Source organism: Corvus hawaiiensis, chromosome 6, assembly GCF_020740725.1.
Source record: "Corvus hawaiiensis isolate bCorHaw1 chromosome 6, bCorHaw1.pri.cur, whole genome shotgun sequence".
Classification (NCBI taxonomy): Eukaryota; Metazoa; Chordata; class Aves; order Passeriformes; family Corvidae; genus Corvus; species Corvus hawaiiensis.
The window spans coordinates 51253818-51279079 of NC_063218.1; the positions used below are offsets into that span (position 1 = coordinate 51253818).

The window sequence follows — 25262 nt, forward strand, 5'->3', positions numbered from 1 at the left end:
TGTCTGTGGCATTATAGTCAGTTCTGTGAAGACCTTGCTGTAATACATGGCCACAAGAGCAAAAGGAGCTTCACTTTTTAGAGCTGTCAGGTGTGCAATTTGAGTAGATAAGGAAGATACCAGATTTGTATTGTTAGCCTGATTGCCTCTGGGAATGAGCTCTCTGCAACTCTGCCATGTGCATTGAAGTGCATGTGCTACTAACTTTTCAGCCTGTTGGTGGATTTCAGTGGAATTCGATAGCAAAACAGATGCTTCAAAGAGAACTAAGTTCCCACAATCTTGGTGAAAGCAGACAGCTAGACTGATGTGAGGGACTTTTTACCATACTCCTTCAGAGAGGTTGGGTTTCTTAAATGTACATTTACATGAAAAGTACCTGTGTGAAAACTTGTTGTTGAATGAGAGAATCCAAAAGGGCAGAGTCTTTATTAACACCAAAATCACAGGAAAACCTTCACTTGAAGCTTTCACCTCAGCAGACAGCGGAGTGAAAGGCTTGAAAGTCGCAAATCCATTGGCTGTGTTTGCCCTTGAACTTGTGAAACCTCTTGTGAAAAGAAAAGTGTTCCTTTTTATTTTAACAGTTTGCATTCCAGAAGCAAACAGGGAATGGAGATATTCACTGTTGTCAGTTGATCTATGACCTGTGGCCTGATAGCACTTCCAAATAAAATCTGCCTACTTGGAATAAATATTACTATGGAAAACAGCTCAAGACTGGAAGACAAGAGAAATTGCTGTCAAATTATGATCTCAGAGTGCTTCCTGTCGTGCGAGAAAAGTCATGAACTAAAAATGTCTGATCTTTTGGTTTCCATTCAGTACTTCAAAGAGGGATTATTGGTGTGTTAGAGAAGTATTTAAAATGCATATGCCAATACACAGGGGTATAAGTGAAAATATGGAGTAGCAGAAGAAAAAAGTTATAACACCCTTGAGTTTGGGATAGCTTCTTTAACTGAAAAATCACAAGTGGATTATACACACATCATAGCATCAAAGATATTGAATTTGTTTTGGCAAAAAACATGCAGAAATATTAAGTAGAGTGGTGGGAAAAAGTGGAAAAAATGAAGAAAGTTCTGAATAATAAAAAATACAGTATTTATATAGGTCATTCCTTTATGCTGACAGAAATTTTTACTGGGGAGTAGTTCTAGTCTTATATGGTTACAAGAACATGAGTTTCTTCAGACGAATTTCATAATTAATAGGAGGAGAATTTTAGGTAAAGTGTGTGAGAACTTTACTGTGATGCATAGAGACAATACAAAGGTGGGAAATAGATGTGTATGCATGACAAGTCTGTGTTGGGCATCTTTGAGAAATCCTCTTTCCTCTGTCTATTAGTCTGTTCGGCCATTTTTCCTTTTTTTTTTTTTTCTTTAATATTCATAGCCACAGTTATGGAAAAGGTGGTTAGTGCACTGTTGTTTGATTCATTCACTGTTTAAAAGTGCTTTGAAAATCAAAAGAATAATCAAAGGTCTAAGAATATTGAAGAAACTGAAATCTCTGCACAGTGATGTTTCAAAAAGATTTGTCGTTAATGGTCTTTCATTTTAAAATAGCCTTTTTGTATAATTTATTTCTTGAATGAAAGAAAAAAAAAATAGCTACATCTAATTCATACAATCATCCCCCAATTCAAGCATTTAGTTCTACCTTGTACCTAAAGTATCCTGACTGGTCAAACAGCACATCTAATCTTACTTCTTGCATACACATACACTGCATAAATTTTGCCCAGCTGTACTCTATCAAACCATGCTTTTATCAGGGCTAACTGGTGACAATATAAACCATGAGAAAGAGAGCGATTCATAAGGTTCCTACATGTCACCAGAAAAACAAGATTAAAAATACAGTTTAATAGTGTGTGTAGTTCTGTACATATAAATGTAGCAAGTGGGTACCAGTGAAAGAATGTAGAAATAAAAAGCAAAAGTTTGAGATTCTTTTCAATATACTTAAAAATCTGAGCAATTGGTTAGGAAATGTGGAAGAAAGAGCTCAGTTCACTGCTGAAATTAGCAACTGAATTGCTTTAAAAATACATAATCCTTTCGTTTAAAACTTAGCAAAAATCCATTTATTCTCTCTAGGATTTATCTTTTTCCTCTTGAAATATCAGATACTGAAGTCTACAATAAATTGCAAGTAACTGGTACAGCTGAACTGAGGCTATTGGAATGGCACTGGAGTAGAGTCAATCCTGTTCAAATGTCTTGCATGTTTTGTCATGGTATGGATTATCTTAGACTCTTCAGTCACTATTGCTTCTAAGAAGCAAGAGATGTTCCTCTCCCTAAAGAACTGCAAAATCTTGCTAGATAAGACTCAAAAGAAGGGTTATAAAAAGGAAATTTTATTTATCCTCTTTTACAGGCAAGAAACTCAGACACTTAAGTGAGTTGCTCAGGGTCTCACAGGAAGCCTGGGTGGAGCTGGGAATTGAACGCAGATAACCTGAGTCTGAGTGCTTGGCTCAGAAGACCACTTAAAAATATTTTAGAATGTGGCTTTATTATCTATTAAGTAGGGACTGAGTAACATGGGAGATATGAACTGGGGAACATGCTAGGTGCATAATATATCTTCAGTGGATATGCATGGTATTTTCTAGGAGAGTATAAACTTGGTTGCTGTTTCAGGCATAGGTTAATATCACTTCTGGTGTGTCTCAGTACACTGAGCAAACAATGGAAAACACTAAAGAAAGGGAGTTTTTAGATTGCTAATGATTTCCTTTTAAGGAACATGTGACTAAGGGCTGAGAGAATTTGCTGCTGAAACTGCTTACTACAAGCCTTTGAAAATTCCCTGTCTAGTTATTCACATAGGAAATATCTGGTTGCAGGCATACTTGGCTGTGCAGGCTTCCATGAGTACCCCATATTTATAAAGCCTGTTCATTCAGGCCTTTGAATGGGAGCAGTCACCAGAAAGAGAGTAATTTTTGTGAATTCTTTTTAAGTGTAGAGTGAACTTGACTTTTGCATTTGATGCTTCATTGTGATTCATGCAAAGTACAAAATCCATATGCTACAGAGACAGATAAAGACAAAGATGAAATATCATCACTTCATTTAAGTTTTACTATCACTGATCCATTCTTTTCTTTGTTTTTTTCTTTTTTTTTTTCCCACTAGTGATAGTATTTTTACTCTGTACCTGCATATAAGTTTTCCAGCTCTTAGGCTGTCTGTTTGTTATCCTTCATGAAAAACTATACTCACTTAAGGCTGTATTCTCAGAGGCTTTTGGAAAGTGGCCTGGAAAAATTGTTTGCATGCCTGTTAGCACTAGCAAAATCCCAAATTGTGTCTGTTAGTGAGTGTGTCTAAGCCTTCAGTTCTTTCCTATGATTTTCTGTAGTAGCTGAGAAATATTTTATCACTACTACTCTTTCAACCAGTAATACTAATCTGTTACTGGAATTATTTTAATTTCACCCTTATCAAGATTAATTTACATGCTTCAAACTTAACTAGAATGTGTTTAAATGTCCAGAAAGTGATTTTTGTGTGAGCCTGGCATGACTTCTGCCTTTGGATCAGCTAGCTGTTGCTTCACTTTGAGTAATTCAACACAAAAATAAAGAAGTGGTTGTACAAATCCTTGAAAAATGAAATCATCCTAGTTTCCTAGAGCTCCGCTTTTTAATTATCCTTCTTTTTGCTCAGGGAATGGATGAAAAGAAATTTCATGTATGATAACTGTTATGTATATTTCAGAAAGATGTATATTCAACTTGCCACAGAAATCCAATGTGATTATTGCTTCCTAAATTTCATAAAATATCTTGAGCATCTTACTGACGTATTTTAATGTCCTGATACTCCTCAGACTAGCCTGGTTTTACTCTACCAACTTCCTGGGCACAGCTTGTGGCAGGAGCAATTAATTCCAACAACTTCTTTTCAGATGAAGTGGAAAACATTTAGACATATAATCCCAAAGTACACCTGCAAATGAGGCACCAAAGTGTTTGGGTTAAAAATTTGAACCCCCACTTCATTGCACCAAAAACATGTGGATCCCAAAAGTTTGTTCATTTTTAACTAATCATAAAATACTGTGTTTATTAAAGTTGTGGAGAAAAGGTAATAGATGCACACAAATATATAGATAGGCAGAATTTAAAATACAAATTCCAAAGGAGTGAAGAGATAAAGATAGTCTGTCCTTTTGCTTCAACAATTTTGAATGTAGCATCAGTTTGGAAATTTGCGTGTAGGCTAGTTGTGTCTGTATATGTAGGCATCCAAGAGCTCTCATTTAGAGAAAATCATAAGCAAAAATTTGCCAAGATAAACCATAAAAATGTCCATAAATAGTTCATCTTTCTTACCACATTTTCTCTGCCTTTCTTCATGCAGTATATTAGATGCTTTCTGAAATTGTTGTGCTAGCTCTGGAGTACAGAGAACACTGTATTGGTCTTGAGCATTTCAGCTTGATTGTTATCTGTATAGCTCAGAGCAAGAGAACCACAAGCATCTAATGCAAAGAACAGGGGGAAAAAAATGTCATGAAAAGGAAGGTCTAGTACCAGAAAACTGACAGAAACACGAGCAGCTAATTGCTGTAGGCTCCATACAACTTGGAATGACCTAAGGGGATATCAACAAATAACTTTCCACTGGAGTATAGTAACAGCAATGGCATAACAGTGAAATCACTGGCAAAAACTAGGGGAAAAATTCTTTTAAAGTATTGGCATTAACATGTTAGTGAGCAATTCTTTTTCCATTTTAATGGTTATTAATGTCTGTGCTTGCATTTAACATCTGCAAACCCTCCCTTCCCACTTTTCTCCCCAAAACCCAACTGGTGGTGTGTTAACTGGATTTTATGTGTCTATCTCCAACTCCCTTATGAATCCTGAATAACTTTTTCTAATACTGACACCCATAATGTAAGTTATTTGGCACTAGTATTTATACATTTTTCCTCCAGAAACTGAAGAGATCAGATAAAAAGGAGTGATTTTGTTTTAAACCATGAGAAATTAAATTTCTTTCTTAATCACATCTTCCAGCTTACTAATTTCTAAAAATAAAAGAAAAATTATCAGAGTTTAAATAAATTAATTAGATCATTTTACAATCATTGGTGAAAGCATGTAAAAGAATTTGGAAATATCTGTAGTAAGGGCCATTCTTTTTTAGGTTTTGCAGAACTCTCCAAACCCGTAAGCTAAACCAATTTTTGAATGTGATGACAGATAAGTTTCCCAGCAATACTATTTGGCCACTACTAAATATTTAGTGGTTGATTTTACATTGTTCACATGTTTTGTTTTCTCATGGGCAGTACTGAGCCTCAAATATATCATCAAGATCTTTGCTAGGTAGCCTAGCTGAAGAAACAGATTTCTCTGTGATTTAACTATAATATTGGTTGGACAACATTAACTGGATGATGTGCAGTGAACCATTTGCCTTTGGAAAACAATACTTTCTTCTCCTCCTCCTCTGTTACCCACATGTTTTCCAACAGTTGCCGTTGTAACTGACGAGAACTTGAACCTTTCCTGAATCAAACTTCTCTTTTTGTTTCAACTCTGTTGTCCCATTTTTAAATGCCAATGGTGCAGCAGTTACAGCCTGATTTTTGGAATACTATGAATGGATTTTGTTACAGTTGTCTATCTTAAAGCACTTATTTCCAGTGCATCTCCAGCATCATGCCTGCAATTTGTTTTCAGTGAACTCAGGCAGCAACATAAGTCTGCAACACAATTCTGAAACATTCTTTACACGAAATTCCCTCTGTGTTTGCACAGAAACTGTGGCTGACAGAGTTGTAGCACCATTGTGTTTTATGTCTCCCTTTAAGGGCATTAGTCTTTATTTCTACCAAAGACATGAATACTTGTGTAGAACTTTCCCATTTTCATCAAAAGATATTTTTTTCCTGAGCCATCTGAGAAAAAAAAAAAATTCTCGATATATTCAACGACCAGTCATGTATCCCATTAATCTAACCATGAGACAGAGTCTCTATAGCTCCAAGTGTTTTATATATTTGAAAAAAACCCTTACATTAGAGAAGAATAAAGACTACAGAATATATATATTGAGGCAGTCCATATTTAATAAATATTTGTAGGTGCAAATGTCTCACCATTACAAAATCCACTTTTGAAATGATCTTTTATTTTTAAATGATCTCATGCCAGCCACAGGTACAGCCATATTTGTGGTTTCCCCCAGACACTGAATGATGTTCTGTAGTGGGGTCAAGCGCTCTCATGACATTTAACCATTGGAAACGAAAGAAAACATTTGTGGTGTGGAACAACAGCACATACTTGACCCTCCAAAGTATATCCATTTATAAATGGATAAAAGTGACTATTTAAAGTTGTTTTATAAGGCAACCACTGTGCAGCCGAAAACCCCTAATTTACTGTTTGAAAAAGCAAATGATGTGCTGGTACAAGAACATGCATTTTTAAAAAAGATCTGTGTTCCTTGTGTTGCATTTGATCTTAGTGGCAAAACACCTGAGCTTTAGGAGGACTTTGCTGCCATCCTATTTTTAATTCACCATTATGTGTTAAAATAACCATTAGTTTCAAGTGAACAATCACAGCCTTGCTCTCAATGGTTGGTCAGGTATTTATTTGAAACCAGTTTATAATTTCTTCGTTTGTTTTGTGTAAGGGGTGCAGCCATAGATGTAGATTGGGGAGCTGGTGGTGCCTCAGTCACATTCCTTTCAGGGTCCTATTTGCTGTAGGGAAAAGGATGAATGAATGAGAGAAACTTTTCTGATCTCCTTATGCATATGGGAGGCTGTATCAAAAATTTAGTTGTTTAGGCTGCTACAAGACGGTGTATTGTCACCCATCTTTGCTTCCCCACTCAAACAAATATGGCAATGGCACCCAGCCTGGTTTTGTTTGACTTTTTCCTTTCTTTTTAATGCCCTTTGACTTCAAGCCTAATTATAGCTAATAAATAGCTTATAAATATTAGTAGAGAGTCAAAGTGCACTTGCTGTTTCCACACAGGTGAACTCTTCAAAGGTTATAAAATAAGAGAAATTGATTGGTTCTCAAGCAAAACAAGTAGGCGCTAAAACGTGGTTTTGAGGCATGGGAGGTTTTCAGAATGTCTTTTTAAACAATCTGGATGTAAACAGATTGGTTGAAGACAACTTCAGTAAAGATAGCTCTTGAACCATCTACATGCCTTTTGTCAAAGAAAGCTGAACTATGACAAAATCTGTGAGTGCTATGAATTATTAGGTGATGAATTTTAAAAGTAGTGTCCAGATGTAAATAGTGAAAGCATCCAAAATATTACTCAGCAGCTGCAAGAGCTAAAGGAAAAGCTGACATGACAAATTTAGTCATTTCTTAATCACTTTCGTTAGGCGGTATTGTCAGTTCCAAGAGGCAAATTTTCATCTTGATTTACGCCTATAATAGAAATGGCTGAAAACTGAAAAGTTCTCAAAACTGTTTACTTACAGAACACCTTTTAAGTCATTTTGGAAGCTTCTTATGACCTCGAAGTAATGCTCCTTACACACGGGAGTTCAAAAAATATGCTTTTAGACAGTTTATATCAACAAAGCATTTTTTTCTTCCTAAAAGATTGAGCTTAACACGTGTGCAAGTGGTAAAAACAGGCTTAAATGTATTATTTACAGCTATATCAAAATTTATTAATTAGTTACCTTTGGTTAAAATAAAATTGACTGTTAAAGCAGAAAGTAGAGGTTGGTATGAATTCTATTCTGCAGTAGCTTTCAGATAAAAGAAGCAGTGACCCTACTCATTAGCCCTTTGATTTAATATATTGACACTTGGATACGAATAATTCCGTTTAGTGGCTTCTGCTTCCCAGGGATCAATTTAATTAGTTATAAAATGTGACTTCATGTCAGCAGCTAGAAGAAATGCTGACGTTAAATAAAGTCATACGCAATTTAAACAATAAAGCTATGGATGCCTGGTTAAAAGTTAATGATGCACAAAAAATGGCTTAATAGAGACAACCTCAGCAATGAAAGTGATGGTAGGAAAATTAAGCTAAGTGGATGAATGAGAAATGGTGATGTTGTTGGATTGTTAAAACAAATTCATGGATGGCCTGATGGTTCATTTCATAGTACTGTATATTTCTGATTTAAATACATGTTTGAGGCTAAGCCTGTACTTTCATATTAGGAGTGACAAGAAGTGGTCTGAAGCCCTTCTCCTTTAGATTCTACAAAAGGACAAGACAATTTACCTGTGCACATTCATCTTTGATGCACCCCCCTGGGATATCTCAGCATAACCCAATATTAACCATAATGGTCTCCTATTATAATATTACAAGTACTAATATTTGCACAGTTGGTTGAGACCCCAGTCAGGATCACTGTCATATTCTGGTAGGTGCTGCTTATACACTGTACAAATAAGGAAGGACAGTTCATGCCCTGAAGAAGGGAAGAATTTAATGTTAAACCACTATATCCTTTCCAAACCCATTTAATGCTGTAGATGTAATCTACTTATGTTATCTAGAGTAAGAGGGTTTAGTGAAGAAAATAGCAACCCAGAAAATTGTGGGAGTTGCAATTTGCCCTTCATTTTTCCTTCTGTCACTCCTTACAAACATACAGATGCACTAGAGCCCTTCAGAATTATGGTTCCATTGTTTTCTCATTTCCTGGCCTGCTTTGAGCATGGCAAGGTAGAATCCATGCTAAGTGTCTTAAATAATAACCTGAAAATCCATATCCAGAAACTGGGCCAAATTCATAAAAAATAATTCTTTTTTTATGGATAGCACACAAGGATTTTCCAAGGCACTGTGGGTTGTTTCTATTTCTGTAAAACATTGCTCCAATGTAGTACTGAATTGGTATGGTCACCTCTTTTAAAGATGTACCAACACTTAGTTGAATATGCTGAGTAGATGCTAGATCAAAAAATATTGACAAATGTGATTCCATAGCTTAAAAATATACATTAGACAAATTGTGTCTGTCACAGAAATTATTATTAGAAAGAGCACAAAAAGCTTTTCGTTTGCTTATAATTTATCATTCTTCAGATGAGACTGGAGTTAGTCCACCTGTGAGGAAAAAAAATTGATATCAAAATGACCTGATGTTGATCTAAGCCATGTTATGTTTCCGTTTCTGTGAATCCTTCCAGGGGCAGAAGCATTCTGTTTAGGAAGACCAAATGTGCAAACAGACAGTAGCAAAAGAGGCAATTAGATGATAGTGTTTAACAATTGCACACAATTTGATTCATCCATAGACTTCTGGAAAGCTCGAAGGGGAGCAGCAGGCAGCGGTTATTACCTGCTAAAAGCATTAACAGTAGCTACGGTAACTCGCCGAAGGATAGAGGGGATATGCCTTAGAATAAAACCTCTGTGTGTCAGAGGGATTTTCAGACTGCACAAGAGTTATGTTTTTTTTACTAATGTTAGGCAAACTGTTTTGTCTTTGCATTGACTTTACATTGGCCGCAGCCTACACAGAGGGAACTGCTGGAAAAAAGGGGGACATTAATACTTTTTACTGTGTGCGGGCCAGCCAGTAGTTAGAGAGGGGGCCCATGTTTTCTTAGGGCTCAGATGGCAAAGCTAAGTATTCAGCCTACGGCAGGAAAAAAGTGCCTTTTTTGTTTTCTGGCTGGAGAGTCCAAGCATTCCCAAAGGAACACAATGAATGGCCCATTTTGTCTGACACTGTTTCGTAGACATAGAATTCTTGTTTTTTCATAATTATTCTTGCCCGTCACTGGGTGTGCACATGACATTTGAGCGTGTTTTAAAGTCTTAACACACTCATGTGCCTGCAATAAAGTTACTCATAACAATCCAGGCTTTCTGCAGACAACAGAGCAGGGTCTGTTGTTTTCACAAGTCACAGCAGCTGGGAGGCAATTGTGAAGACAACAGCTTAATCTAGCTGGAAAATACAGGAAGAAGAGAATATACACTCAATTTCCTTCCATATTATTGCAAACAATGCAGAGGGCTTTTTTTTTTGTTGTGGCTTTTTCTTTTCTTTGCTCTGGGTGGTCTGACTGAAAATGTGAGTGGCATAAAATACACTAGTAAATGTACTTTGAATTTTCAACTTGTTGCATTTCTGTGTTCATGCTGATGTGTCTAAAGCTGTTAAGGGGTGAGAATATTAATCTACATGAGCACTCTAAAAGTCATACAATAACAGCCTTATTTTGACCTCATCTACACAGTGTTTACACTGGTGTTGGTTTACAGCATATGTTGCAGTTGCTTCTGAGTTACACTAGTATAAATGAAACTGGAACCAGGAACTTAGTAAAAATTTGGTTGCTGAAAACTTCCATTTTAAACAACTTTATTGAAAGAAAAAATAAAGCTAGGCAGTCTTAGACATTTGAAAGTTGTATTTTAGCTTCTGTGTAAAAGGACAAGGGCACTCAGCAATTTGTTTCTTTATTGCGTGCTTCTGAATCTGTAGATTAATCATATTTGTAAATGCTTCATTTATTTCAGAAGCACATTTACAAACAAAGCATGCAATAAATTAACATGCAAACTCAGTTAAAAAGCATCATAAGTAGGCAGTGATAAGATAGTTTTTACCCTAGCTATATTTTCTGGAGAAATTTTGTGAAATGTTAGAGAAATTGTCTTTTTTTCTTAATGCAAGGGATGAAAAGTGAAAAGGAGCATATACTCCAGTTATTATGTCAACACCAGAAGGAGTAAAATGCAAATTAACAGGAATTCTATTGCAGAGGTGGGGGTAGCTTAGCAGTCACCATTAGATGTGGTTTCAGTGCGGGTAAACGTCCCTTTTAAAGAAAAGGTGATATTTATCCAATTGCAGTAAAGGTACCTTCCATTTCCTGCTCTTGGGAATGCTGCATACAGCAGATTTCCAGTAACCATGGCAGACAACTCAGATGGGAAAGATTTTTATTATGCATAGCACAGAGGTTATAGCAGTGAGTAGTAACAGCAAAAGGCAGTCAGACAGTGAGTATGGAAAACGAATGAGTGATTTGAACATGGTCCAGACTTCCAGGAGGGAGAATCGAGATGTACACTGAAAAAATACAATGTGAATACTGAGATGAGTTGGGTGTACACTGCTGTTTGTAACAGAGCCACAAACAGCACAGTCCCATGTGCACCAGCCACCTGTGGGGCAGCTATACCAGGGATGCACGTAGAAATGCAGGGTGGAAATGCAGTGGGTATTGCTCTATTCAGCTGCAAAATAAAGCAGACATATAGGAATAATATCACAGATCTATTCTAAAAAGCATGGATGGGCATTTCTGGGTCTAAGCATTAAATAATTTCTACACATTACTGACAAACAGTAAGCAAAACCCCTTCCTCTGTTTTCCTTAAAATACATTACCCCACCTCTCCCCTTCATGTCCCTTAAAAAGGCAATATGAGTGTGGTCAAAAATAAGCACATGGATTAGCTGGTCTGTGCACCTCCCATTAATCCTGTTCAGCCCATTTGCCCTCACATCTCAGAAATCCTACAGTGGTATCCTATTTTCTTGTATTTTCTTCTGTTGCAGTTTTGGAGTTAGACTGATTTACAGTGAGAAAAAAACAACAACCTCCAAACCCCAACAACCTAAAAAGTATTTTCAAAGGAGTACCTAAACTGAAATAGAAAATTAAATGCTGAAAAGTCTTATTTACATGAAAAGACAGTGGAGAAAAACATCTGGTAACAAAACAGGGAGTTTGGGTAAGAGAATTGTTTACTCTGAAGATGCTTGAATGCAGTAGGAGGGTTTTAAAAAAGCACAAATTTAATTTGTTTCAGCTGCATGTGTCTATCTTAAAAACCACATGTTCATAGGTGTCCTCATTTCCTTGATGTGGTGCTACTTTTATGTCTAAGCTTTTCCTGAATTCATGACAATGACCATCCTAAAGACAAGAAAGCCAAATGTACTTCAGTATGGTCTCCTTCCTTATAATGGAAATTTATTGATAACATTTGGGCGCTGCTTTCTTGGTATCACTGGCCTAAAAAGGAGAATTTACTGCTGGATAGCTACCTTGCATACACAAAACCTACCCCCCAAAAGAGACAAAGTGAGAGTTAATGCTAAGAGTTTTGTAAAGAGACTGAAGGTGAGGAGTGAAGAGATTAAGGGAAGGAGAAAAAAAATTATTTGATAAATAGAAGAGACAGAAAGAAATCCAGCGATAATAGATGTGAGTGATAGAATGATTTTAGAAAGATTTTCTTTTTGTTACTCAAGTAACTATGATTAGCCCAGCTGGCTTGCTGACTTCTTCACTCAGCAGCAAGCTTGTTAGATGTATCATGCTCAAAGTGCATCTCCTGATAAAGATGCTCTGCCCAGAGTAAGCTTTGCAGAAACACAGGTTTTATGTGTCCCAGGAAGTAATTTAAATGGAGACTATCCAGGAGTACGGCAGGCGAATTGGATAGACAAATGGATCTTAGAACACAGAAATCCCGAGAGAGGGATTTGGGAAACAAAAGGAAAGCATGTTTTACATACATACATGTATATATATATATATATATGCATATTTAAGATTATTTGTAAAAAAAAATATGTATAGAAATGTGTTATAGATATATATATAGAATCTATTCTATAGGTACTCATGTGTATATATAGAATCTGCTTTTATATTTTTGACATGAAATATATAAACATAGCTATACACTTATGAATCCATATACAGAGAGAAAGAGATATTCACTTTCATTTTAAGAAAATGTCTAATAGGAAAGCTTCTGCTTGTTAAGATGTGTGACTTTATCATGGCACATGCTACACACATACTTCCACAGTGCACTTTTTAGGAGAAAAAAAATTTCCCTAAAGTCATCTTCAGTGTACATAAACATGGTTCACCTGTGGACATGGTGCTGGAGAACTAAGGTGCTACAGGTACACACTCTGAAATATTTTGCAGTTGTTTCCTCTGTAGCTTAACACCAAAACACAGATTCAAAATGGAGCACAGTAGTCTACAGGTAAACCCAGATGTAAGAACTGGAACAGAACTATTAAAAGAAGCTTTTTGTCTTCTGCTCTGATTTTGGAAGTCTATTTGGGTGGGCATCTTTGCACAGTTCCTTCTCTTGTTTCCTTATTACCTGACTCAATGATCAAAATTACAACAAGGGTAACTTTCTGGATCTGGCTGTCACGAGGACATGCCATTGCAGCTCACAGTTTTGCAAGGTTTTATTATGTTTGTTAGACTGATCTGTTGGCCTCTCTACCATCAAGTCAGCCCTCATCCTTACTCTCAATTTTTTTTCTTTCTCTATCTCTCTTTCATGCATCTTCCAATGAGTAAAAAGTGTCAGCACTAACTAGTTCCTACTTTGGGAAAAAAGTAGCACTTCAGCTGCTCCTGCAAATTCTTTCGCCCTCTGAGCAGTGATTAATATACAGGTTTAAGAAGAATATTTAAACAAAACCTGGAAAAAAGGAAAAGAGCAAATATGCAAGCTAATGGTGTACCCCGAGGTGAGCAAAATGCATTTTTTTAACAAGCCAAGCATAGCAAAAAAGCTATTCTACAGTGAAATTGATAATTACCAAGAAGATTTGCTAGCATTATTGTTGTATCCTTTATGAGAATATGAGTAACATGTTTTAAAAACATGGGAAGTGTGAATCAAAGCCCAAAGATTCAAAACGGTCTCTAATTTTTAATGTGAATTCTATTCATATGCCCCTGGTGCACAGACTGAAATACAGTCTGTGGATAACAACTGCCTTTAGAGTGGTGCCACTTAATCTGAAAATTGTATCTGTTCCTCTGGTAGTGCGGATCTCTCATTTCCTTTACCATCCTGCTTTAAGAAAGCTTTAAGGTAGGAGGGCATCTTAGTGCCACATGTAGTAGGTGCCTGGCTATAATACATGATTTCAGCTCCAAATATTTTCTGAAGTCAAGGTTTGTTTATTAACTGAACCCCATGCTGAGATTCAATCAATCTAATACAGGCTTAGTTTGAACATTCAAACATATGCCCATACATCTTGGGCATATATCTTACATAATGATGTTGGCCCCAGACATCTTTCTGGGTTTGTTTATGTCTGTTATGGATTCCCCTCATTATCCATGCTGTTTGAGGGATTCCCTATGGATTCAGCCAGTTTATTGCGTACTTTTTTAATTTTATGCCAAACGGAATGTTCTGAGTGGCAGCTTGTAGGGTAGCTCCGTTACAGCTTCCTCTCAAACCCAGAGATGAATGCCATGATTAAGGTTAAATAAAATAATATGGAAACCAACATGTTGCAAAAGGGTATGGAAAAGAATGCCCCAGGAGAGGCAGGAAGGTTATAGAAGTAAAGCAAATGGTAAAAGATTAAGGTGTTGACTACTCTTCCTATTTCTTTTCCTTTTAATTATGATTAACCATTAGAGCAACAATTTGGTGCTTTACAAGATCTTCCTTATTGAGCATCTGTATTAATAACACTGGGAAAGCTCATTTATTGAATTTCACTAGAGTGAAGGGATGTTTTAGTATGCCAGTCGCTGAGCACATCTGTGTGTGTACAGAACTCCCAGTAACATTAACTGGGGTGCATATGCAGATCAGCAGAGAATGGAGCCTTAAATACAGAAAGACAAGAATGCTGTGGGCCATCGTGTTCTTGGGACCAGTCCTGCTCCCCTGGAGTAAGAGCTTCTGAGGCTTCTCCTTCTGAGAGGCAAACACTGCCCTTCTCATATTCAGTATATAGCACTCATTTAGTTCTTGTAGCAGAGTTTACTAGGAGTAATATATGGCCAGAAGAAACTAGGGCTAAAGGACAGGTTTTACTTATAAAGCCTTTGCATTATGGAAAAGGTTGTTTTCAATCTGAAAACTCAGATTTATAAACACTTAATTCATCAGTTCCCTGTGCCTTTCATTTGAAATAAACAGCCAGCAATATTATTTTAAAATAAGGCAGAAGGTGTAACAAAAATGAAGTAATGTTTTGAGAAATAGGTGATTGATGATTAAAAAACAGAGAGAGAAGGGGTGGGGGGTGTCAGTCCAGCATTCATTAGTCAGGCAAAACTTTGGTTTGAGCATGCATTAAGTCAGGAAGACCAGACAGTGTGTCTGGAAAATGATTCTTTCTTTGAGAACTAGTCTCTCAAAAATATCCCCTTGTTTCTTAAAACTAAAGGCATCCTTTGACTGACTTAGTTGTTTTATAGCTATTGATGCTAGAGAAAACAAAAGAAACTTTAAAACCTGGAACATAAACATCATTGAACCATCCCCTTTAAAAGAAAAAAAAAAGGGGGCGGGTTAGTGTGGAGGGGAGAGTGAAAAAGAAAAGAAAGAAATCACAGTGGATGTTTTCCAGGAGGGCACATGTTATGCTGTGTAAAGGGGGCTAGTGTAACAAGAAGTCATCTATTCTTGGTTTCTTGAGACAGCTAGAGCTTTGTGCCTTGTGTAGTTTCTACGTTTTAAGAGCTTGTTCTGTGTAGCAGAAATAATACAATAAATGGGTTTAACCACATTTGTCTCAGCTAGACAGTCTGCTTTGTCAAAGATTGCTGGTACAACATAAACAAATTATGTGTTTGTAGTGCTTTTCAATGAAAGCCTATCTAACAGAGCGGAGATTGTGTTTCGGCAGCTGTAGATTTAATCTCCTACCTGTCAGTTAAAGCAGGCATTTCCTGAGCAGATAAGGCCTGGCTGCAGCGGGGGAAGCGGCCACAGCTGGACAAAGGGCCATTGTTATTGCCCCGGAGCGCTGCGCGGCTCTGAGCCCGCATTGATCGCACCAGCCCCATCCAGCGCGCCGGGGCTGCGGAGGAGCCGGCCCTCGGCGGCGGCGTCGGGAGAACGGGAGAACGGGAGAACGGGACTTGCGGCTCCGCTCTGTGCTGCGGGCTCCCGCCGGCTGCCATGGGGAGCCGAAGGAATTTTACCCCGGCTTGGGAGGCGGCGTCGCTCTAACCTGAGTGCGATCATAGGATTCACGGCGAGGGTCTGTTCGCGAGCCGAAAGCGCGCCCTAAGTGACGCTGGAGTTCTGACAAATTGGGGAAAGCCAGAAAATGGGAAGATTGGCATTCCTGCTCGAGTGTCAGGATCCTCTGCAGAAAAGGCAGCACAGCAGTGTGGTTTTATATCTGAGCTATAGCTGTTGCTGGAATTTTAATACCTAAAGTTGGATAAGGAATACCCAGTGCTCATTTTAAACATTTCCTGATTTTCTGCCTTATTTTACCTTTCTAATGATTTTGTTCTTTCACAATGTTTTGTAGATAAATCGTAAATGCTGTAGAAGGTTGAGAAGCCCATAAAATCGACCTGAGCGAGACAGTTGGTGTAGGAAGCACGCAGGCTGTATGAATGTCGCTGGAAGTTTACAAACTCTGATGCTTGCTCCCAAATTTGCAATAATTACCATGTACCAGCAGTGGCAATCACCTCAGTCATACTGTGCAAACACACCTTGGATCCTTTTCTGAGTAAAGATGGTCAGATCATGTCAAAATCTGAGGAATCCTAGGAAGAGATGGAACAAATTAATTTTTGCATGCAATCAGTATTCTGATTTGACTTTGATCTCTAGACTCAGAAGTTTTCTGCATTAAGCTAGTTCTCCACATAATTGCCTTTGATAACCCTTTGTGTTTCGATCTAAACACTCCATAAACATCATATGATTTCTGGAAGTTATCTAGGTTACTATTCTGCATTAAATATCTTTCAAAAATATACAGGAGCAGGAATATTCTCACTGGATATGAATAACTCCTTTGACCTAGTCTCTTGAATATTATGCATTTAGGCTTGAGGAAAAATAGCAACACTTGCCTCTCCTTCTCTTTGAATTAATTCTTCTTTATAATAAATAACAGTAGAAACCAGCCACAGGACTGGGTGGGATGGGAAAGGCATCTCCTTTCACACCTGTGCCTCACCTCTGCCCTTGTATCCTGCCATTATGAGAGTGTTGGAGGGCTAAACTGTGAAGTGCTGGCATGGGTCTGCTCAAAACTGCCTCCTGATTTTCCAGCAGAGCATGTGCCTTGTTAGCCATAGCTCTGCACCTCGGGTGGCTCTCGGTACAACTGTGTGGTGAGATGTAAAAGTTGCAAGCAGCAGATTGAATGGAATTGGTTCATCTCCACCATGCATCATTACTTCTGCCACTGGAAAAGAAATCTGGGCCTCTTTGAGAGTCCTCCTGTGTAAACTGTAGGTGTAATACTCTCTCCTGAATGGGTCTTTGAGCTTGAATTAATTAATACTTGTATGTAGTAGATCTAAGTCCTTATGTAGTGATATTATAATGTAGTTACAAATCTTGGAACATCAGTGAAAATATAGAAAGCTTTAAAAACAGTATGCTGCTCAGGACAAAATTCTTCCCACAGTGAAGAAAATGCCAGAACTCCTATGTTTTCATTGGTGCCCTCCCCAGTTTCAGTTATATTCTGTATTTGTTTAAATATGTTCTATTTTGTTGCACCTTTATTTACCTCTACAGTGCAGAAGGATTTTTGATCGGAGGCATTGAAAGACTTTTTTTTTTATTCCTACCTCTGCTGGAGCTTCTCTTTAAAGTGAAAGACAATTATTCCTTTAGTAACCATCAGTTTTGTGGTCTGACATGGCTTTTTTATACTGTACATTGAGGAAATTAGTTTCATGTTAATAACTAGTGATGGTTAGTATTAAAAAAAAAAGAACTCTGTCTCGAAAAATGTGTGCGGAGAAACTGCTCAAAAACACCAGTAGCAAACACAAATTTTAAAGCATCTCTTGCTCTAAATATTTCCACAAACAGGAAATTTCAATGTACTCCAAAAATCTTGCACATTTTGATATCACCATAAAAACATAGCTAATAAGGGATTTCTAAAATAATTTATATTTAGATTTGAGCTGAAGTAATGGAGCTTTCGTGTATAAAAAATATCAACAAGTATCATTAGGCTGCAATATTTTTCTTATTTTGGCATGAATAAGACAAGGTGCAAATGAGAAACATACATCTTCACTAGTCTTCGGAAACATCTCAAATAATTGACTTGCTCAGTCTTCTGTGATGGCTTGGTGACCACTAACTGTGACAATTTGCATAATAGTCAACTCTTCACTTCTGTAGAGATAACTGTTTGTATCTGATTAAAATTAGGACTGTTTTAGTTCTCTTGACTTTTCCAGAAGTTGCAGTAATAGAGATTTGCTGTTATGCTTTAACCAAACAAATGCACACATGGGGATAACAATATGCTGAGTTTATGCAGATTTTACAACACAAATCTGAATAAAATACCCACTAATAGACCCTTAAGGAGTAATAAACACACATGAATTTTCCTTAGTTGCACTTTAAAGTGATTTTAACATACTACTAGACCTTAACAATAATATTTAATTGACAAGATTATGCATTTGTATGGATTGAAAAGGTGGTAGATCTCTAATTCCAAATGAACTATAAATTCACTTTTGCATAACATGTTTTATTTATTTCTCTATAGCAGAGATGTTCTCCATCCCTCCTAGTGAGAGTTTCTTAAAATACAGACAATTTAAATAGATTTAATTACCATTTATCATACTCCTAACTTCATGAGATCATCTTTAGTTGAATTCTATATTTCCAGATAGTTAAGGAGCTAGATAAAAACAGGGCAACATAATGAGAAGCTAATAGGAATGAAATTATATCTAGTGTTTGAAACTATTCTGTTTTCAGTGATGTTGGCAGTATTTTTCTGTTGCTTCCTTCTTGATTTCCCAAGTAATGGGAATGGAATTTAAGTTTATTTCATTTAAAGTTTCAAAGTGGTGAGGAAAAAACATAATAAAAAATAAGAATTCTCTGTTTTACTGTATGGTCATGGTTGCAATTTTCACATTAATGTTGTGGTCACTGCCATAGACTTAAATCTCCAAATCATGCTGATGCTTTGGACAAATGGAAAAAAATGATAGGGGAAAAGAAAGAAAATAGCAGTTATGTCCCTTTACAAAGTCAATAGTGGGCTACATATTTTTTCCATAGTATTTCCAGTCTGAAATATTCTCACTTTGTTAGTCTATGGTATCTTCTTTAGAGTCTATTTGCCAACACTTCCCCTGGGATCCCATTGGCAGACATTTTCTTTGTGGCTCTCGTACCTTCACTGAGAGGAAACATTTTTCAATTAGACTGTAGATAATTAGGCAGCAGATAAATTAGAACATAATATACACCCCTATACAGAGAGATCTCCAGTGGTTCTGTATTGTTAGCAGGAGCAGAAAGTAGACGCTGAATGATTTTCAATGTGGGAGCTATATTGACATGATTTCCAGTGTCCTAGCTATGACACAGTGACTGGGGGATCACTTTGGGTCTGCTGGAGACCATCTTTCTCCTATTGCCTTTCCTCCTCATGCAGAGTCACAGGTGCTTCCCTGGGATTATTCACTAGAGGAGATTTCTCACTTAATTGTTTGGGTCCACTCTCACATATTTTCTTTACATTAGGGAATGTTGGGCATTGATGGCCATTAATTCAAAGCCTGGGGACTTTATCAGTTACATTTCTGAGCCCAAAGCAAAAGGCTGAGCCACACTTGCACACAAAGTAGCCAGATCCTTCATGACTGAACTGGACAGCTAACCCAGCCTTATGGTCACTTTGCTTCACCAGAACAGCACAAATAAAACAGCCACACCATTCAACTGTAACCAAAGATACTTCCAAAAAAAAAATTATAGTACAATCCTTCTGCAGCTATTCTAAATAGATAATTTCTGGGACCATGATGGGGCTCAGTGATGGCATGAGTTCATTATGATGTTGACAGAGTTGGGGAGGAGATTTAAGCTCAAGCCTGCAGAAATCTTAGCATGTAGTGGCTTTTAAACATTTACAAAGTTCCTTTGACTTTCACATATGAAGTTTTCATAAAAGAAGTCCCTACTTCTTTATGCAACATGTTTGTGTTCTTGCAGCACCCCCCAATTGACTTAGTCAAAATAAAATTTAAATTATTAAAGCTTCTGATATTTCTTCTCTTACAAAAAACAACAAAGCCCAACAGTAGTTATTGAAATAAACAAAAATCTAACTGTGATATCAAAGTAACAGTGCCACGTATTGCATAGAGACTATTTAAAATGCAGCTGATGTAAATACATATCATATACAGGATATTTAAAATCTTGCACTAGTAGTTCTGGGAGCACAAACACTTCTCTCAGTGCCATTAAGACTTATTTTAAAATGAATCAACCTAAAATATAACCTGTTGAGCTATCAGTTACGGCCACTATGTTCTATCATATATTTTGAGCAGTCTGAAAATGCCCATCCTTACAAGTTATACTGCCATTACCTGGAAATCTATTACAATGTAGTTTCTAAATGAGAGACTAGAAAATTTCCAACGCAGTTTTACTATGGAAATTCAAAGCTCAGTGAGGACTTAGGTTAAAGTAGTCTGCGTGTACCAATTACTCAGGAAGTTAAAAAGTCTTAGGTAGAAATTAAAATTTAAACTATGAAAAGTCCAAAGCTCCCTGTGAGCAACTTAGGTTCCCACAGAGGCTGCAACTTCACAACAACAAAAGGTTCTGTTCATCCTGTACTAAAGAAAAAAAGTCAATTCAAAATTCAAAGATTGGTTTCTCAGCTAACTTGTGTTGGAGTAGTCTGTTAGATTCAAAACCAATCTCAAGATTTCCACAGTTTGAGAACAGGGTCCAGAGATTTAATTGGTTGAAGAAGGGGATGGCAATGGTTTTAAATAGCCATGCTGAATTATTGTAGGCAATTAGAGGATATTTAGCCACTTACATTGCTTTATACTAGTGCTGGATGTAAGAAAAAAGAAAAAAAGCTTTAAAGAAGGGATAAAATATATAAAGGTTGTGCTTTCTCTCAAAAAGATGGCACTTTTTACTGAAGTAGATTGTGCAGAGAGAGGCAACTTGCAAAGTTTGATCTTCTAAAGGGAGAGGAATTCATCTCCCATTATAGGGTGGGATTACTTCTGCTCTCAAAACCTGTGATCCTCACAGCTAAGCAGAAATGTGTGAGCTGCGTCTTTGCTTGCAGTGCTGCCACCCTTTTCTCTGAATGCTTTTATTCTCTACTTGCAATGTTAGTTGTTGTAGAGGCAGCTTTGGTTTTTAAAGACATAACTCTTCTTCCTTCTCAGTCTCACTAAATATGCTGTGCTCTTTATCCAAAAGAGGCAGATCGTTTTAATTCAAAGCATTATTTTTGCACAACGTATCACTTTGGCTTACATTTTCCATGCACAACACTAACTATCAATGATTCTTTAACAAGGAGGATTGTTCAGCCAACTTCTGACATTATCACTCACAGGACTGTGGGACAAAGCACTGCAGATTTGCCCAGCTTATCAAACAGGCCACCAGCTTTTATTATTTCAGGGAGAATCAAATTGGAAGTTGCTTCTTGAACTAATCAGGGCTGATTTGCTCTAAAGTTGCTTCCTGACTTAGATCTCAGGCAAGGAAGTGCTGTAATCAGTTCCCAAGGGCCGTCAGAGTTGTGATGGGATATTAAAGGAATGGTACACTACCTTTCAAGTGTTCCCTAATCTCGGCAGATTTCTGTGTTTAACACAGTTAAACCTGAACTTGCTCTATAGAAACAAAGATTAATTTTATGAGGTAGCTTTAGATAAGAGTTGAATTTACTTGGTGTAACAGAACTGAATTGTGGAGAGAATATATTCAGGTTTCCTCCAGGGTTTATATAATCAGTTAAAAATATAGACTGGCAGAATTGTTCAAAATCAAACATACGCTACCCATAAAAAAAAACAAAAAACAAAAACCAAACAACCCAACCCCTCCAAAAAACCCCTCCAAAAAAACCCCCCAAAAAATCCAACTTCATGAAAGAGAAAATGAGTCCCCCTGAGTGTCTCTGCATATTAGCCCATAGCATGGGCTCTGCCAAGTTACTCTCTGACTGACTGCTGCAGATGCTCTTTCTCAAGTATTCTGAGTGAGATCTTTAGTGCAAGTCTTTGGGGACAAACAATAGCACCTGTTCCTCACAAGATAGCAGCCCAGTTAGTCCATTCATGTATCTTTAATGAAGCTCTGGGGCAGATGGCAAAAAATGGCATCATCAACGACAGCACAGAGGAGACAAAAGGGGAAAGTGCCAATCCAACAATACGCTATTTTTACGAATGGGAAGAGACAGAGTCAGAGTGTTTCTTGGGCATCTGCTCCCGTCTTGGTTTTCAGAAAGACCTGAGGAACATCTCAGCAATTAAAATTTCTGGGCATGTAGCCGATTTTATGAAGTACACCAATCAACCCCTCCTCCCAATTCCTCCCCCCTCAGTAAAATCAAACCCATCACTTTCATAATAATAAAACTCTGAGGAATAGAAATTGTCAAAAATTAAGGAGTTAACTGGATTTTTTGCATTCATTTTATATATTTAATAATTCTGTGATCAGTGGTACTTTTACATTCTCTTCCTTTTCAGTGCTTATTCATGCTTTTCAATTGACCTGTGCTCAAAATGGACACCCATGTGTATAATAATTCTGTGTGAAACCAACACTTACATAAGAATACTATTTCATATGTGCCAGAGGGAAGACCTGTGGTAGGGAATGGTGGCCATTCAGCATGAACTTTTTTCAGTCTGTAAAAGTCTCTTAATTGTAAATCCAAACTTACAGCCTAAATGTAACCTTTAGTCAAAGTTATGTTGATTATACAGACTGAAGACCTGCTCCTGAATTCAGTAGGAAGAATAGCAGATAGCCAGAACCTGAAATGGTAATTCCCCACACTCACAGAAGTGCTTTTATTTGAGACTTTAAACAAAATCTATATGGCTGAGTAGATCAAAATCTACAGGAATGTATCATAGGATTTGGTTGTGATATGTTTCAAATTATCTTTATGACACAACAGAGTGAAATATTGCTGTGGGTATGTTTGCACCTTCACTTAAACCATAGCACTCTGATCTCTTCTGTGTCTTGTGAGATTGTGTTGGAGTCTTGCACCTTTGCAGCCCCATGTAAATACTTTATGTGGGGGATATTTCTTAAGATTTTGGCTCCATTTGAATAGATGTTAATTAGGAACTACTGCAAATTTTTGCAAGTTGTATTGCACTGAATCTCTTCCCGTACAGTTGCTTCTATCAGACAAAGCCTATGGTTTTCCTTTGCTGTACTCCTGTAGAACCAATGTATAGAAACGCCATGCAGCAAAACCAGAATCATTTTATCAGAGCTAAATGCCTGTTCTGGGCACATGGGGATCAACTACAGTCTGACCAAGTTTAATGCATAACCTAAAACACACAGCCAGGCTTACCTCAGCTAAAATGAGAGAAATAGCTGCGTAAAGCTAGTTTCCTTCACGCCCCAGTGCCATAGCAGTAATTGCACAAAGACCTTTTTATTATAAGTTGATTTTCCTGAGGAATGGATTCAAAAAATACTGTAAAGTGTTTATTTTTTGCTTGACCTTTATTAACCTCCATCTTAGGGCTTTCCCAAGAGAAGAGTTGTTGGTAAATTAACCCTCATAGATACACACAGTAGCATTTCTGCACTGCATCAATGGTTGTGAAAGTAATGGGGATATGACAAGAAAATTTAGTGCTATTTAAACAATGTCATAGGTCAACATATGGGATTTGACCAAAAAAGTTTTTTAGGAATTAAATGCGAAAAATTGCTTGAAGTGTACTTTAGGTTTTTAATAGTATTTAATTCCACCAATTTATGGTAGGATGAGGGAAAATTATTTTTTTTCTGCCTAAACCCCCAATTTTTTCCTACATTTACCAGCTTTGATGTATAAAGCATTATATGTTTGCTTAACTGCTAATCAGAAAAATCATAGTCAAACCCTTGGGTACTTCTGGGGTTGAGGAATGATAGATAAAAACTCTTTGAGATCTTAGCCACAGTCTCTGAAACACAGGTACTGTAACTTAAGGAAATTACTATGTGGATTTAACAGGCATCATGCTATCACATAATTCTCTATCTGTTGACTACAAATGCTAGTATAAGGTGAAGAATTTTTTTCCTTGTGGAAGTTTGTGGTTTTTTTATACATCTATTACAGTCAAATTAAATTTGATATAGGAGGTTTTGTTCTGAAATGGTCTCTGAATGCAGCTCTATGATTACCAAGCTTCATGATAGTGCATAAAGCTATAAAACTGCTAAGACAGACAAGCAATTTATATCTTATAGTGAGGTATGTGTGGCAGAGTATGTTAGTTTATTTAGGAGCCAAGATGTTGGAGCCTTAAATCTTAAGAGTTGTGGTGTTGACTAGAAGACTCTTTAGTACAGTGGTGAGATTTTGAAATAACATACCTGAGCTGTTGGTATTTATGTGAACAATACCCTGTTGTAAGATCTCAGAATTAAAATTACCCTAAGGTTACTAAAATTTGAACATCAAAGTAGATACTGCAGCGTTAGGTTGCTTCTAAATGCTTGTCACTGTGCTGTCTGTGACCAATGATGAGAAAACTTGTGAAAAATTAATAGAAACACATACCACACTACTTCTAAAAAAAAACTTGGTATGTTTTGTACCTTTTTTACCTTGTGCCAGAACAGGGAATATTAAAAAAAAAAGTGATAGAGAGCCAGGAAGAAGTAGGGAAATGTGCAGTTCACTGAGACTGTTACACCTTTGACACTGAGGGAAAACAATGTTTGTGAGGTCTTTGATGTGATAATGTGAATTTGGCAGGGATTGCATTAAGGCAAAGGTTCTGTGGGACTGTGTGAACGCAAGAACACTATCAGTGCTGGAGAAATACCTGTCAAGACAAATTTGTGCTATTTCTGATCAGAGGCTCTCTTCTGTTTAGCAGGTTCAGGGTCACATGCCTCCGCTCATGATCCCAATTTTTCCACACGACCAGCGGACACTGGCAGCGGCTGCTGCAGCACAGCAGGGATTCCTCTTCCCCCCAGGAATAACTTACAAGCCAGGTAAGCTCACAGGGATATGAGGCTAATGCACATTTTAAGACATTAATGGGAGCTTCTCGTGTGATCTGTCTCATACAGATGATACACAACAGGCATAGCTGGTTGGAAATCAGCTTTCACAACTCCACTTGGAAAAAAATTTCTGGGTTGAAGGAGGTGGATGGACTATTGGTTATTGAACATCATGATTTTTTTAAACTTCATTTCCACAAAGTCATTTGCTTTAAATATAGTGGCCCACTTACCTAGCAATTT

The 25262-nt window shown here is 37.2% G+C and overlaps 1 protein-coding gene across 8 annotated transcripts in view; it reads left to right on the plus strand.

Moving 5' to 3' along the window:
* Positions 1-25262, plus strand: part of SOX6 (SRY-box transcription factor 6) — a 373677-nt gene that overhangs the window by 248856 nt on the left and 99559 nt on the right. For 7 of the 8 annotated variants that reach the window (XM_048307281.1, XM_048307282.1, XM_048307278.1 and 4 more), the window contains one exon: positions 24884-25007. In XM_048307281.1, the coding sequence (XP_048163238.1) occupies positions 24884-25007 (124 nt within the window). The remainder of the gene's footprint in view (positions 1-24883; positions 25008-25262) is intronic. The other variant, XM_048307277.1, reaches the window with a different exon arrangement.